Here is a 17306-nt window from a genome sequence, read left to right as displayed (position 1 = left end):
GGCCTGCACCAGTGGGAATTTTGCTTGTTCTCTGTGAGTCATGACCCACTTTTACTCTCTGAGATCAGGGACAGCTGGAAAAACAACTGATCCCTTCTTGCTTGCAACTCTATAAAAGCCTCGCCTGGAATATCTGTGCTTTTTTTTTTCCTTGACTACCCTTGCCATTAAAACATACTGATTAGAAAAACTTCTAATTTGTGTCTCTAAGAACTATAGTGACAGCAAAATTTCAATAATTTATGTCCATGGCAGAGAGCTCTGATTTGAAAATATGTAATTTAGTGAACTATGGAGCAGGGAGCTGGTGGAAAAAGACAGAACTGAAGTCCTTGGGGCACTTTGCAAGTGAAGACTTTAGTTTCTGCATACTCTAAGAAGGAAGGTTCGAGGGTGGCCCCACAGAAGCGCTACGTGGTTGTTCCCAGGAAGGATATGGTGCTATTCGCCAAAACTTTGTGCCCTCCAGAAACTACAAATCAGATTTCATAACAACTCCACAGCCTCCCTGTGCTTTCTAGTTGTGAAGGAAGGATTTAAATAGTTGCCACTAAAATAAGTATATAAATCAAGTGGTGTTGTTTTTTTAAAATTTATTTTCTTGACAAAATGCTTTGCCTTCCTTCCAGAATTGGCCTAACCTGGACCTCATCTTGGAGAATACTGAGTATACGGGCCAGTATTGATTCTTCTGTCACTAGCTTATCCCCTGATTTCAGAGTCTGTCATACAGCATCCCTGGAGGGCCAGCAAAAAGCCAGTCTATTCCATGGCATTTCCACCTTCTAGAGAAACACTGGTCCCACTTACAGCTGTAAAGTGGAAACCTCCTTTGATTTCTTCACTGATTTTCTATGTACTGGTACAGAAAAGGTTCTTAACTCTGAACTGTGGCTTTATGATTATTGTAGCACCATTCTAATAAAACTGAAAGCAAGTCTCTAAGTGCACTGTAAAAATAAAGTAACAAATAATAGCAAATGCAGGGATTGATGACACATGGGAACACAGCCTTTGTAATACACTTTCTCTCGAAACTCTAGGTCACTTTTCTTACCTCTTGAGGCTCTTGACATTGAGATGCTAACACCAGAAAAGATCTCTGCGCTTGGAAAGCAGCACGCACCATCTCTGCCTGTAACAAAAGGAGGAATATAAATTAAACCTTAGCCTGTAGCCTCCAATACCTCTTCTTGGCAGCTCAAAGTCAAGTGTGACAGCTCAAATTTTGCTTGTAGCTTCTCATCTAAATCACAGCAAGGCTGACTGGAAGAAATGTATTACAGTACTGGCTTAGCTATAAATTTTTTGAAATCTAAGGTTAAGTTCCCTGTCTTCTTCAGATAGGAAGTAAAACAAGTTGATATGCAATCTTTTGGTTATCATTTATAAGATTAGTCACAGGAGGATCTAATTTTAACACTTCAGAGGACGTTTAGGCATTTTAATGGCGATGTTTATGCTTGAATGCATGATAACAACTTATTACACCAAACTGCAAACATTCTGTTGAACTATGACTTAGATTGTAGTGATGTTGAGTAGTAGTTGAGTAGTTGAGTTTGACATATTTGCTGAGGGACTCTGCTGCAATTCATTCCTTGCCTGTCCTCTGGGAGCAGACCCTAAGATCAATGGCTATGAGAGATGGTGGCTGAAGACTTTTGGGCAATTTTCCCCCACAGAACTCTAGAATTTGGGTTAAAGCTGCATCTGACAGCATGTTGACACGATAACATTCTGGACGGGAGGTAAATCTCTACACCCCTGGGTCGACTCTACTGTTCAAGTTTCTAGTCTTTTTGGTTTTGAACACTCCACATTTTCTGTACATTATGGGTGATGTACATTGCTTATTGCTATTTCAGTATCACCCATACCTCATTCAAGTGCATGAGTAGGGACTAGGAGAAAGCAATATTGGTATAGAAAAGAACTATTCATAACTAGTGTATATTGCTAAGTAAAAACCAAACCAAATTCTGTTAAGTTAATCTAATATGAATAGGTACACTTATAATCACTTTGTGAAAGGGTGGGGAATCTCATGCTGTTTTTCCTTGGGGTTTCTTCAATCTAAAAAGAAAACAAGGAAATTTTATATACAGGCCTATGTGCATGCAACTTAAAATACATAAAAGTCAGGAAATTTGAAGTTGTAGCAAAGTAAAACAGCCAAATTATGTTTATTCATCTTAAAATGTGATGGCATGAATAAAACATAATCTGTTAGGATGAAAATCACTGCAAGGAAGATGGTAAAAGAGATCCAACTTGGACAGTATTTGGGGACAAGGGGATATTATGGTCTGAAAGGCTGAGATTTGAAAGAGGGTAACCATCTCTATAAATAGATAAAGAAATAAATAATAAGGGAATTTGTGTGAGCATAGGAGAGTTAAATTTTCCAGGCATAGACATAAATACCATCAATAATAACAAGGTTTAGATATTCTTAGACATTTCAGAAGACTGACTTTTTGATACAGAAATTCATAAAACAACAAAATGTGGGCTACTTTAAGCTTAATTTTTGTGTGCAAGGAGGATCTTGCAGAACAGCTGACCAAAAACTAATGTTATAGGAGGAAGTGATAATGAATGGATTTGGTTCTTCTTAAATTGCAAGATGGACAAAAATAAATTTATACCAAAGAATTAGAACAGCAAACTTTTAGAAAATAGATCAGTGAATGAAGATGACTGGCCTGAGGAACCTAATGATTGGAATGCAGGAAAAGACACATTTACATTAAGAATGGAAATAATCTATGCATGCTGGGCAGGAGGGAGAAATTGTAGGAAAGGGCTAGTCTCTGAATGAGTAAATAACTAAAGCAAGATACTAAGAATAGGTACAAAACCCCCAAAGAGTGAAAAGAGGCCTTGATTATCAAGGAAAACTTTTTTCAGGCATTATATAACATAGAAGCAAAGGAATGATGGAGAAAGGCCTTGTTGAACTGCACCTTGCACAGAAAAGTAAAAGAAAGCTTTGTTGTTTTTAGGTGCTGGAACAATAAAGAAATAAAGCAATGAAGTGAGGACGTGGCAGTGACCTGCAGGGTAAGCAGGGCATGTCTACATTATTCTTGATGTATAGCTTACCTGTGGTTGAATAAATGCTTATCTCCAGTTTCAAGGAGGTTGATGTACATGAAGAGACTGAAAGGATATCTAAGGATAATGATGATAAATCAATGGGAATAACATAATTTGAAAGGGAAGTCAAATATACGTAGCTTAGTGTGACAAAATCATTTGGTCCATATTATCTTCCTTCTAGAGTACTGAAGACACTGGCAGATGGAAGCACAAGTAGAAAATACCTTGAATGTATATCACTTGGAGATAGTACCAGATGACAGAAGTATGCAATGACAGACTGGGCAAATACGCCCAAGAAGAGGGGGAAAAAGTATATCAAGTGATTTCATGGCTGTTAGTTTGACTTTGGCACCATGCACATTAAGAATGGATTTGAAAAGAGTGATTAAAAACATATATGAAAATTTTAAAAATGGGATCAATTACAATAGGATCATCTGCAGTTAAAATCATTACTTTGGGGGATTGTTTAGAGTTTTCAGTTTCTTAGACAAGGATAATTTGTCAGATCCAGTATGTTTAGGTATTATATAAAAAGCTTATCATGAGTCCTGATAGGAAACTCCTACTTTAAGCGGAAATGATGCAAATTAGTATAAAAACTCCTAAATTGGATGAGAAGCTGGATAAACGGAGACAACAATAGGGTATATTACAGGTGGTGTTATTTGAGAGGAGGAAAGTTGCTAGTTGTGTTTCTCAGGGATTAGTTTTAGGAACCAGCAATATATTTATTAGTGTCCTAAGAGTAAGAATTAGCTGTGCACTTGTAAAATTTGTGGGCCACACAAAGTTAGGAGGTTTTAGTATTGTCAAGAAGGACTCATCACTTGAGTAAGACAACTTTGTTGGCACAGGTAATACGAAAAGGATAAAATTTAGCAGTCCTTTGCTCCACCCCTTTAAAACGATGCATCATTTTGGGTGTAAACAAGGAACTGATTAATTGGAAATGCAGAAGACTGGAAAATGCAAGTATGAAAACCAGGAAGGTGGCTTTGTGAAAAGAGCTTATGCAGTTCTGTAATGGATATGGCAAAATACTTTTAGTAGAGCTAAGGAAGTGTCAGTACCATTGGAGAGGACTTCCTCTGGAATTCTGTGTAAAACCCTAGTCATCTGTGTTAAATAAAGATTAGTTTAATTCAGAACTGATGCAGAGAAAACCTATTGGAATGTTTAGAGCACTATGTATCTGCCATACAACAATAAATCTTAAAAAGTTTTGCTTGTTTTGCTTAGCAATACAGTAGCTGAGGAATATGATGATTCTCATACAGAACATAAATAACAGAGAAAGAAGATGACAGGGCTGTCAGCTGGGTCACGAGTAATCATAGTCTCAAATTTAAAAGATTTCCAGCTATCCAGAAAGTGAAGTTCAGAAGCGATTTTCCAAATTCCTACAAAGAATCAGCATTATTTTAAGACAGAACTTTAAATGCTGATCAAACAGCTCATAAAACATGAGCTAAGTGTTCTTAGATACAGAAAATTAAGACTGTTTTGTAAGTTCTTGAACACATACTGAGCTGGTAGCATCAATGAGGTTTGAAAAATGTGTCTGTTTGGTACTTTGTTTACAAAGCATTAAATCCACGCTTTTGGGTTCCCACTGGTACTCATGGAGGCTGAAGAGGATTTTTTTTCTCCCCTCAAAGTAACAACTGGTGTGTTATCTGATTCTTCACCTCTTTCTGATGAAGCACTGGGATTTGATCAGAGCTGGAGCAGATTGTTGGACGATGTACACTGATGTTCCTAAAAGACTGACATTCTTTGAGTATGCCTCATACATGTGTCTTGCTCATCTGACTGTGTTAAAACTATTGTTGGGTGTGGAACCAGATGTACTTCTCTGCCGGACAAGTGTTACTCTTTAATGCTTATTTCTCCTCCCCCTCTACTGCAGAGTGTGGCCAAGGCCATTTTCTCAAAACAGCTGGGAGCTGTTTTTGAGGGCACCCAAGCCATTGGTAACTCATTGAGTTACCTCTGGTGCATGAAAACTGTGGCTTTTTGCATTTTCTTATTATTCCAAATTTATTATAGGTTGTTGGGAACATTCAGTGGTCAGTGAACTCGACACTAATTCTAAGGCCTGTGCTGTATGCCTAGAATGTATCCAGCCCCAAAAGCTTTTAGTTGTGTAGGGATCAGAGCACTCACATCCCTCACCTTTGAATTTCAGTCTTAAAGGATCACGCTGACACAGTTCTTGCATTTTTCAAGCAGAATTTTGTAGGACTTCTACCACAGTTACTTCCTTCTTTCTCCAACAGAATTAAAAATGGCTTTCTGAATTTTACTATTACCAAGCATGCGGTATTTCTTTCCACGTGTCCCAACAAAGTAACAGAAGAGCTGCTCTTCATTAAGAATGTATTAGTTCAGTCTATCGCCCTTCCAGTTCTTTCTCATAGTCTTTGAAATGTGACACTTCATGACTGTCTCCTTCTATTTAGCAGGCAGGCTGTGTAACTAAGCAGCCAGCACTACTTTTTATAGGAAGATGACTCTTTTCTTTAGACTCTCATATCCAGTGAAGACTAATAAGTAAAAATGGACCAGGGGGAATTTTTTTCAACAGCTTGTGAGGCTCAGCCCAAAGATTGCCACAGGACAAATCAGCTGAAACTCTTTCAGTTATAATGAATAATAGTAATGAAGCCTGAGTGTCAAAGATGCCTGAGAATCATGAGCACATCTATCAAAGTAGACTACACCACAAACTTGCACACATCTGTCTGCAGAAAGAAATGGGCGTATTTTGGAGCAACAGATAATTGACATCTAAAAACTCTGGGTAATCCTTCTGGCACTCCTGGGATCATGCATGGACACAGCAATCATCAGACAGCTTCCTCAGCTGAGGTGAATATTTTGAAGGAAGCAAGTTCCTCAAAGCATTTCCTACTTGGCTTTTGGCAGTTTGTTCTGGGAGCTGGAGGAGACGGCTGTGACCATGGGCCTGAACGCCAGGACCGTGTGGCGTTCCAATCACCGCCTCTGTTTCCGCATCAGTGAAGTGCGGAATAAATGTCTTATTCCTTTACCTCAGGTGTGTTTGACAGCTGAGTGAGGTGACCGATATGGTTGGAAGAGCTGAAGTCTGACACGTATGGAACATTTGCCAAATCTCATGCCTGTTGAAACCTGTGGCTGACTACAGCGAGTGACCCATCTGTCGCTATCGCAGTCACAGCACAGACAGGCCTCTTTACAATGAAGCCTGCAGAACTTAATGGAGGAATCATCCGTGTTTAGAAATCACCTTTTTAACAGCAACTGGTTTAACCTTCTGTGTCACGATACAATGCCAACTTTTGATCCTTCCCAGAAGACACTGCTTGAAATATTTGCCAGAGGCTCTGTGAGAGATGTGTAATGGTGACAAGGCTTCTGACCTGTTTGAAGTAGCATGAGCATGGATTCCACCCGAACTTGCACTCTTTCAGACTGAGTAGACATAGATGCACCGAACCTGGAGCTTAAACCAGTTTGCTTTGGCAAAGTTCAGTTGTTCAGAGCAGATGTGATTTTAGGATCTGTCTCTCTCTCATTTTGAATGTTTTAATTCAAGCTAAGTTGCCCATCATTCTGGTATCCAAGCACTAATAAATATAAATATTATTTATGTGACAACAGTTTGGCAAACTACAAGAAGAAACAGGCACATGCATTCAAATCTCGAGTTGCAAGTAAATTCAGTCTTTGAAAAAAAACCCAAACCTAAATAGAAGAGAAAGAAACAAACAAAGGATTTCCTAATGAAATTTAGTCAAGAAAATTACCCTATTGACCTGATAATATTAAATTTGTCAAATACTATTATATTTAATAATGTATTTCCTCAGAGTCATAGCCCTGAAAAGCAAAATATAAAGATCAGAATCCACTGGACTTCTGTTGCTGGAGGATAATACCCATCTGCATATATATACATGCTAATATTAACTGTGATAATTTGCAAATCAAAATACAGATCTATATACATTTTTGGATTTCTAAAATATACTTAATGACTTTATTCTGAAACGAAATAGTAAAGAGGACATGAGGGAAATAATTGGAATTTAGCGATCCAAAGTTCTGATCGTAGTTTCTGCAGGAAAAATTCTGGGTCCTTTGGGTCTAGCAAAAGACACACTGACTGACAGCAAATTATAACTACAGCTGGAGCTTCACCATTATAAGCAGAAACCTCAGTCTTTCTCTAAAAGGGACAGTACTGCCCGAGGAAAAGAAATAGTTTGCCTTTTACATTCTGCTTTCAAGAGCCTCTTCAAAGTGAAGTGGTGAAGTGGCTGGTGGCTTGAAGGGAGAAGCAAGAAATGGAAAAAGAATGGAGTTTAGATTAAGTATGGGGCTGCCATAGAAACTATCCAGGCCGGCCGAAGAGACAGTATTTATTTTGTACAGCTAAATGGCTGATAGAGATTTTTTTAAAACTGGGCCAAATGCTGAAGAGCCAGTGGCAGTTCTCCAAACTTTTTATACCGGAAAAGGAAAGAGAGAGAGAAAGAGAGGGAGAAAGAAAGAAGGAGAGAAAGAGAGAGAGAAAGAGAGAGAGAGAGAAGGAAGGAAGGAAAGAAGGAAGGGAGGGAGGGAGGAAGGAAGGAAAGAAGGAAGGAAGGAAGGCTGTCACCTTTCTCCTACTGGTCCATGCAGAAAACAGGGTTGAAATTCTAGTCAAAATTGAAGTAAATGGGAGATTTGCCATTGATTTTGATGGAGCCAGACACCATCCCAGATATTTTCTTTTCTATTTTCAGACAGATGCATTTGACTACCACCAATCAGCTGTCCTCTGTTACTGTGGTTTTCTGTGTGTGTTTTTCAGCCTCCATGGCTATGTCTATATTAGGGAATTTTTGCTAAAATTTCTCAGCATTGCTACTGCCTATCCAGTACTAATGTAAAATTATATCAGTGCTGTTCTCTCTAGCTGTTTATATCTGCCAGTGTATTAAACACTGCGTCATGTAACTGTGCACAGCGCTAGCCAATATTACTGATATGTTGCCTCAGAGTAGCATTTGTATCTAGGTTCATTAACTTTACCTTTTAGTAAGCTTGAGCATGACTAAACCACTCAGAACTCATACCTCTGGTGGAGCTCAAACCATATTGATCTCAAAGATCTTTCAATGCTCATGACATAAGAGATTGATAGAATTGTTTGGGGTAAGTTGTTGCTGCCATTTTATTTCTCCATCTGAAACACAAACTGTACAGATGTGCTGTAGTAAAAGCCACAACAGTCGTTTTTACATTAATTACAAAATTATTGCCTTGGATAAAGAATATACAGGTTCTGCCTCTTTTGCAGCAATAAAATTTGCCCCGGTATTCCAGAATTTCCTCTAAGTTCTCCCAGGTTTGAATGACATGAATTGTTGAGATTGTTCTCAAGGGATTTTTAGCTTTAAAACCTAATGAATACTATTTAAATGTCCGCTTTGATAAATAATTAATTATTAATCTTGGTAGAATAAGCAGTCCGTTATTTTGTTCATCTGTCACTGTTTCAAACAGATATAAATATTTGGCTGCAGGGCCATTGCATCTACTGATTACTGCCAAGTGAAGTAGTAGGAGATCATATTCTCCCAAAACATCTCTAATAACCTCCACCCACCTGAGAAGAAGAGCAAGTCCAGACCAAAGCTCTTGACTAGCTGATGCTTTCCTGAAGCTCTGGCTGATTTTGTGTCTTCCAGATTCACAAATTCTTCATTAATCTCTTTTACAACAGCCAAAAATCTGCAGCTCTCTTAACCTCTGTTCATTTTAACTTCTACGTGGAAGTTCAAAAAAGTGATGTAGTATGATGCTAGTTAGGGATTCCAGAAGATTCAGCATAGAACAATACTGAGAATTGTGTGCAAAAATAAATAGTCCACACATTACAGAAGATGTGGTCTATTGAAAATGTTCAAGAATTCAAGTTTGCCATTTACAGTGCAGACTGCTGTCTTCTGCAAAGAGTCAGTCACCTGCTGGAGATTTCAAAGCCATCTCATTGCACAGCAGACAGTCATGGATGTACATTTAAAGGCCTCCACATCAGTAGAAGTAAAAGATGCTATTGGCACATTGCAACACCTGATCTTCCAGTCCCTGGTGCTTATCTATAGACTGGACATCCCCAAAATTGACTGTCAGCCGTGCAGAATTTGTGATCTCATGTTCTGCCTTCATGGTATGTAATTAGTGATAATTATAGAAATAAACAGCTGATAAAAACAGCCAAGCATTTTAAGAACAAATGGCTTCTCTACAGCGCAGAGTATATATCACTGAAATCTATATTGGCTACCATTGTTGGTTGGAGCTTCTAATAATCAAAGACTGTCAGTATATGAGTTTTAGAGTATAAGGAACAGCAAATAGTCGTCAGTTGGTTTTGACCTGCCTCCAGTTTGTCCCCAGGAGTCCTGAGGTGAAAGGCTAACACTGTAAAAGAATGACATCTCAGAAAAGTATGCAGTTTTCCACAGGAATTAATTTAACCAATGACAGTATGGAAATATCCTTTGTGTAACATGTCAAAGCTTATGCCATTGACAAATTGTAATTTTTTTTTAATCAGTATTAGGGAGAGGAGATAGAAAGCACCCCAACCTGCACAAGCATTTACGAAGTTACCCACAATCTTGCTGAGAAAGGTCTTATAGCTCTTCATCCTGACTAGCCTGCAAAAGCAAGTAGGTTCTCAAAGAGAGATAAGAAAGGATAACCAGCCCATTTCAACGATTTCATTAAAAAACAGAAACTATGGTACATTAAAGTTTCACAGGCTTCCAAAGCTGCTAGTTTCTACTGTTGGAGCTACATTCTTTGTCTCTGAAGGCGTTACTTCCTTAAATAAATAGGAACCACATACAATGTACTGAATAGAAGAAGTCCAACTTCGGCTACTATCAAGATCAAACATTTTTTAAATTCAGGTTGATTTTTTTTTCTTCCCATGGACATCTGAGTTCAGAATTCTTTGGAGGGCCTGGCTGCCCGTGTCAAGGAATTATTTGTGGAGAGACCTCATTCCCGGAGGAAGGCAAACCTACACGTCCTACATGGAACAGACCCTGTACACCAGCATATCAGACAACCAGAGAGATCTCAGGGGCCTGCAGGTCTCATTGTCATCTGTACAACCACACTTTTGCCTGTGCTGGCCGCAGGCACTCCAGTTCCCTCTCTGCTGGGCCACTTTGCCCCTGAGATCTGCTGCTAAGCAGTCCCACTCTCTACCCCAGCTATTCCCTCAGAAGCCCTTCTCAGTGAAGGTCCAAATCCACGCTGAGGAAATTTCAGAAAAGGTGTTGGGATTTCCCAGGCTTTAGGATGTCTTTCGTGTGTCTCTGATTAAACAAATACAAGTTCCAGGAATTTCAGATGCTTACCTCTGTAAATAAGAAAGGTTACAGCACTTGAGGTATCACTTCATGAATATTCTTCTAGGAATGTTCACTGGGCACCCTTCTGAGGAGCTGATTTCTTGAATTTCTGTGTCTGACAAATGCCAGATTCCGTAATATAAAGTCTAGAGAACCATCCATTTGTAAGAAATTGCACTGTCTTTAGAGAGAGAGCTTGGATAAATACGTTCTTAATACTAAAATGGCTGTGTGTGTGTTCTGCCTCTCGCATACTTCAGGACAACTGGTGACGTTGCCCACCTCATGCTGCAAGCAGTCCCAGTGAGCTCCCTGACAGCATCTCAGAGGCTGAAAGTGCCAGGATCTGCCTCCTTGTAACTTCCATTTTTATCACCTTGGAAGAATCCCAGACCCCAGCCAAAATGTGCTAACATGGAAGCAAGTTCAAAGCTTAAAGGCGACACATCTATAATGATATTTAAAGTTTCTTCCTACCCAAGCCAGGCTTTCCTTTTCAGAAGTGCTAAATATCAAAAGCACACATTTACTTGGACAGGGAGCCTCAGCCTCTCTCAAAGGCAAGGTGGTTATCTACATGCACAGTGATGTGCTTCAAAAGCACATTAGACCTAAGGTGGTTTTTTTTAAAACAGAATATGTATTAAAACAACACAAAAGAAATACTTCAGCCTCAAAGATCTACTTCAAGACCTCAAACCAATCTTTTTATTATAGCTCTGGGACTTAGAATAAAACATACAATTCAACTTATGAAACAAACCAGCAAAAATTAAATTGCTTTGCAGTTCAGATTAATTAGGGAAATATGTAATTCTGTTTATGGATGTTAGTAGACTAACAGAAGTTAGCAGTGACAGTGACATGGTTTAATCTATCCTAATGGACTCTTCAATATTCATTAATCTGGCCATATTGATCATGCAATTCATACTGGATAAAAAGAGGCAATACACATTTGTGGCCACATTCTACCCTCATCACTCCTGACAGCATTCCTAGCTTATTTAAAACAACATTCAAACCGCACATTGGTTTCCCTTGTGGCTTAATTCTCATTATTCACTGAACTCCTTTTTACTAGAAACTGACTGAAGAGCCAGATTCTGAGCTCATTGTTTGGATTTTTGCTGACTATAATGAACAGCCTTCTCAGTTTCCAAGCCCAGCATTTCTATACACTCAAAACAGTTGCAACCACCAACTAGCAAAATAAAAGCAGGTCAGGGATGGGGAGGCAGGATGAGTGAAAAGAGTGTGCACGTGCTTTTCAGAAAGAATGAGACTGAAAATTAATAAAAGACTTGCTCATAGCCTGTAGCAACAAATGACATCCATCAAGCATGGGAGATGTGTGTCCAAAAACAGGAAAAAAAGAAAAAAAAAATCATGGATGTGTGTTTCTCAGCTTGAAATAAATGGGCTTAAATAATGTTACCACTGCAACTTGAAAAATCATAATTATTCACACGAGGGGTAAGAACCATGAGCGATGATGCCAGTAAAGAGAGTTTTCAGTCACAAGAGGTTCATGCTGATGAGAGAAGTGGGGACACTGTCTCTCTTCTCCTCTGTCTTGGTTTTCCTGATGGATCAAGATAGTTTAATTTGGCAGTGGTTCACTGGAAATTACTGCTGTAAGAACCACAGACCTCACTGTTCCAAGGCTGAGTGCCTGAAATGACCCACCACCCATGGCCTCCCAAACCAGGACTGCTTTGAATCAGAGGGCAAAGTAAAAAAGTCAGATTACCTTCTCAAGACTTCCCCATGGATACTGGATCTGTGCCAGCTCCATGTCTCCAAATCTCCCTCCTAAGTTTCTCCCTGCTTTACGCTGGCAAGTGTCCTACACCACGACTTTGAAACAGGTTCATCGAGACACTCTCACACTGTCTTGGTGGCTGTGAGTGCAGCTGGTCCGCACACTAAAGCTACTCGTCATTTAGCTAGCTAATTTAGCCATGTAATTTTATCACCTGATGATTTTTGGTTAAGCTGATGCAGTGGTTTTCAACCTGTGGGACACTCTGGGTCTATACAGTACTTCTCCTGGAAAGCCACCAAGAAAAACAGGTTTCCTGTCAGTAGACTCAAATTTGCTCTTAAAGGGCTTCAGTGAAAAAAATTTACAGGATAGCAAAATTAGCATGAGCATATAAGGAGTTCTGATTTGGACTTCAAATGGCTGAAAATATAATGTAGGCCTTGATTAATTGTGCCAATCATTAATTAAGTGAATTGGTAAAACACGGACCTTAAATCTAGTCTGAACACTGGATATTATTCTGGATATTATTCTGAATTCATTGTTATTCACAATTGTTAATTTTTTTCATATGAGCAAGTTATCTTTTAACATTTTCTTGGGCAAACACGATGGAGTTTTGTTTGGATTCCCATTGCAATAAGGTTTCCCACTCAAATCATTCAGATACATTTTTCCTGGCATCCTTTGGAGATCAGAAAATCTCATTTTAATATGTAACCACATTCAGATACAATCTCTGCTTTTAGGGGACAACAGTTTTAGACCCTTATCCAAAAAATGGTCCCTGATCAACTGCATTACTCTGAAATCAACAGGGCTACTTCTGGGTTTAGTCAGGAACTACTCCATATGCAAAGAAGCCCCATGAAAACAGGTTATGAAGAACGGCTGACAGCCTTGACTGTTTGTGTTTCTGATTTCTTATGCTTCTGACTGAGGGAATGCCATATGGAATGTTCTCATTATATATTCCTACCACCACCACCCTAAATTTACAGGTGCACGTTTCTTGTGCCAGCAATACGCAACTAAATAAATACACAGTATTGGCCACCATGGCCTGTATTTTTCAATAGAGTCTGTTTGACTTTTGTCTCTTCCTTGCCTTTTTAAATAAGAAGAAAAGCAAGTGGTATTTACTGCAATGTCGGTGTCAAGAAACTAACAGCCTGGGCCAGCTCCCATCAAAATGAATGGGAAAAGCTCCCACTCTTTCAGGGGGCATTGGTCTAGACTCACAATGAGCAGGTTCTTCATGCTCGGGAGCCATCTCTATTCCCGACCAGGTGTTTTAATGGTCAGGTGCAACCACGTCTGCACACCAATAAATGACCCAATAAATCCTGCTTGTTTCGAAAGCCAGACCCAATGCCTAGGCCACGAGTGAAGTCGTCCTTTGCAACAGAGCAATCCAAAGTTGTAAAGCTCCTAAAAATGATACTTTTTTCTGGGTTAGGCACTCAGCTACACTGTGTATATTGCATTTCCATCTTTCTTGTCATATTAAAGTGAACGTTCTTTATGTTATGAAATATCTTGTAGTGCACATACAGAGTGAGAAATATAGCTGAGTTAGCATTACAAAATCAACTTTAATATTGATAGATTTAAGGCTGCTTTTTTTGGATCATGATTACTTGCTTTTTTTTTTTTAACTTTTGGTGGATAGCAGTACTGTTTTCTACACTTAGTCGCTTTCTTTCAGCTGAGTGCATCTTGTATGGTATAAAAATGTTTGTCTTTTTATTCTTTTGTATGTATTCTGTTTTTCCCAGTCCTGTGGTAGCTACTTGGTTTGGTGTTTATTTCATGTAGCAGAAAATACCTATCATAGAAATGCAAAGGCAGCCTGACAGCAAGCTTCTCTTTGGGCACGTTGACATCATCCTCCTTTCTGAGCTCTAATTCAACTTTCAACACAATGCCTAAAACCGCACAGCCTCTGAGCACAAAAGATGAACACGAGAATACACTTGTGCATTCTGTTGCCCTGTAAGCAAATTGCCTTGTTCATGAGGAATCAGTCAAATAATGGGTTTGATAGTCTGTGTTTAGATTAGGTAAGATAAAGTGCAAAAGTGGGTTTTGGTGTATTGCAGACAGCAGCACATCCTGTTCAAAGTTCAGGGCCATGGAAGTCATTGACTAATTCTTCAACATCGCTCACAAGAAAATACAAGATACAGCTATTTCATGTGTAATAACTACTCTTTGGAAAAATTGAGGAAGCTAGGATTTTTTAACTTCACTGACAGGCCAAACCAGAGCTGTGCTTTGCCAAGGGTGTATATACCTCATAAAAGGTAACTCCTGCTTTCAGTTGTCTGCCTATATTTACATGGACTATGCTTGGAGGAGGAGAATGACATTGCTTTCATGTAATAGATAATGAAAAGAAACTCTGTGGGTATATACATATGAACAATGTCTGTGGGGTGAATGTTCCTTCCCCTGCTCTAGATGGTAACAAATCGGTGCCAGCACACAGAGAACCCCTGCAGACTGCATAATGTGAATTGCTGCTCCGTGCCAGCTTGTTCAAGTAGTCATACATGTAATGAATTGTATCTAAACTCTCTCTCAGTAAGTAGAAAGCTAACCGAAAGCCTTTTTAATTCTGAGTGCTCCAAACCCACAATGTAGTTGGTTGTCTGCCTGAGCTCTGCATTTCAGCATCTGGAAGTGGATGGAAGAGAGGTGGGAAAAGGCATCCATATTTCTATAGTTTTCCTTTCCAAGCTAAATAGCTTGGATGAAAGAAGAGGGAACATAACTGAATCACTCAGACAATCTGTTCTTTCAAGAAAATACTAAAATATGGAAATTTTATATTATCTGTCCTCTTGTAGAACTAGTACATTCTCTTCTTATCATGATGTCTCATCTGGTACATTATTCAAACTCAAGCCGAAGTATTCCACCACTTGAGATATCGCATAAACAAAAACAATGTGAAGAAGCTCATAATAAACACATCACAAAAACCTGCTTCTTGGCCTTCTAAAACCTTTCTTGCTTTGCTTTGACAGGCCGAAGAGCACATCAAACCTGCCTGACCAGCTTCCTCACAGAGGCACAACCTGAAGGCAGACCGTGTCTTCCACAAGCAGCTCTTTCTCATCCTCGGCACACCTCCCGCAGTGGTGGGTGCACCTGGGCAAAGTGATGGAACTCACATCACATCTCAGTGATCCATCAGTCAGCCAGTGCTATCCTATGGGCTGGGCGTAAGAGAACTGCCCATGCTAGAGACCCACAGTCTGTTTTATATGCTTTTGAATTTCCCTCATTCTGACAGAAGAATGGTTCAGTGTTGGCACACATGGCAAGCCAGCTTCAGAGCTGTTATAAACTGTAATAGCTGGTGACAGCCTCCAAGACACTGGTATTTCAGGCCAAACATATGGTTGGCAGCAGTCCTGGCCACACTTACTCTTTCACTGACTTCACGTGTTCTATAGTTATGACATGGACAGCGAAAAGTGGTTTCATAAAATCTGTGCCTGTAGGGGACTTTGTATTTCATAGAAATATCCATATAATCACCAGATTTTTATTCTGCAGTGACAGGACAGGAAAAGGATTTCATCTCAGCTGTTTGGGATAATTTGTTTCGAATAGACTAAGTAAAAACCCTAGCCATTCTCTCTGTCTGTCTTTTAAAAAGTGGTTAGCTTCTTTGATGCAGTTGACTTCAGAGATTCACCACTGCATGTACTGTAATTTGAATGAGAAATTTGCTGCTCTCAAGATTGAGTCTAAGCAGAACTCTTCTTTGATAAACTAATCTTTGTAAAATCCACTGTGCTGCTGTGTTTAACAGAGCCAGGAGCCAGCGATTGTTTTTTTTTTTTCTTTCTTTCTTTTGTTCCCTTTCAATAGACTATTTAGAGTACAGCACGCTGAAAAACTAGGAATGAGGCTCCCCAACAGATATTAGTTATGGCTGTATTCTTCCTTTCGCCAGAAACACAAGCCACACAATCCTTAGAGCAATCAGCACAAAACACATCATGTTAAATCCCTCATTTCTTTAGCATAATATGAAGTTTCTCTTTCTCTCATATTACCATTCTGGTCAGTCAGGTATGTGAGGTTTTTCTAGGCAACAGGTGTTTTTTGAAATAAAATACAACCTTCCCCTCAGTTATTATGTGAAAGACACAGCAGCTGCAAGTATAATGCTGAGGACACATGGTCTATAAGACACCCAGAAGAAAAATACTCCTTGTTCCACTTGTTAAGGTAAAGCACAGATGTTGCTTCAGTGATAAGCATGAGCATAAGGCAACCACAGTCTGCTTCATGTTGTAAATTCAGAATCTGAGATTTCAGAATATTTAATAGGCTGCAATGAGGATCACTAATTTCTTTATGTAAGGGAAGTTGTTTATGTCTAATCTCACAGTCCTAACAAATACTCCTTAGCACAGTTTGCATTACACTATAATCAACAATATGCTAGGGACTATCCATAGACTTGGCAGATACATTATTAATAATCTTTTATATGGATTCGCTTATGAGTCTCAAATAATGATAAATGTATAAATTAATACACTTACTGATTTAAACATTTACAGATAGTGTATATTAAAAACGTTTTAGTCATTTAGAATGTTAAATGCCATTTTCTTCTCTGCTTAGTGTTGGTACTAAGGCTAATTCTGTATCTCTCAGATCTAGACTGTTGCAAAATCAACTGCAAAATAATGGTGTCTAATGAACGTAATGACCCAAGCTAGAACAGATCCTTTCTAGGGAGCAATTCTCTGCTTAGTTAGGTGGATAATTCCCCCTCACCCCTCACTTTATTGATTTTTCCCTAATTTCTTTTAAGAACAAAATACACATATAGTAGCTTACAGTATAAATGTTCAGATGAAAAGGCTTTTTCAAATAAAAAGGAAGTGCAGCATTTTCTCAGAAACACAAAGATCATCTAGAACTGCCCCATCTCCTTACTCCTTCCAGTTTTCTAGGCCTATCTAGGTCAGAAACCCTACTCTACCAACAAGAGCATA

The 17306-nt window shown here is 39.0% G+C and overlaps 1 protein-coding gene and 1 long non-coding RNA gene across 2 annotated transcripts in view; one reads left to right on the top strand and one right to left on the bottom strand.

Annotated features, from left to right (window-relative positions):
• The window catches only part of LOC135986309 (uncharacterized), a 58224-nt gene extending 41463 nt beyond the window's left edge, over window positions 1–16761 (top strand). The window contains exons 3-4 of the long non-coding RNA XR_010605868.1: window positions 3009–3066; window positions 15312–16761. This is a non-coding gene — a long non-coding RNA (uncharacterized LOC135986309). The remainder of the gene's footprint in view (window positions 1–3008; window positions 3067–15311) is intronic.
• CAP2 (cyclase associated actin cytoskeleton regulatory protein 2) overlaps window positions 1–17306 on the bottom strand; it is a 68549-nt gene that overhangs the window by 34318 nt on the left and 16925 nt on the right. The window contains exon 4 of the mRNA XM_065630266.1: window positions 1058–1135. Coding sequence (XP_065486338.1) covers window positions 1058–1135 — 78 coding nt within the window. The remainder of the gene's footprint in view (window positions 1–1057; window positions 1136–17306) is intronic.

The sequence above is a fragment of the Caloenas nicobarica genome, chromosome 2 (assembly GCF_036013445.1).
Source record: "Caloenas nicobarica isolate bCalNic1 chromosome 2, bCalNic1.hap1, whole genome shotgun sequence".
Taxonomy (NCBI): Eukaryota; Metazoa; Chordata; class Aves; order Columbiformes; family Columbidae; genus Caloenas; species Caloenas nicobarica.
This window is presented reverse-complemented; position numbering and strand designations above follow the sequence as displayed.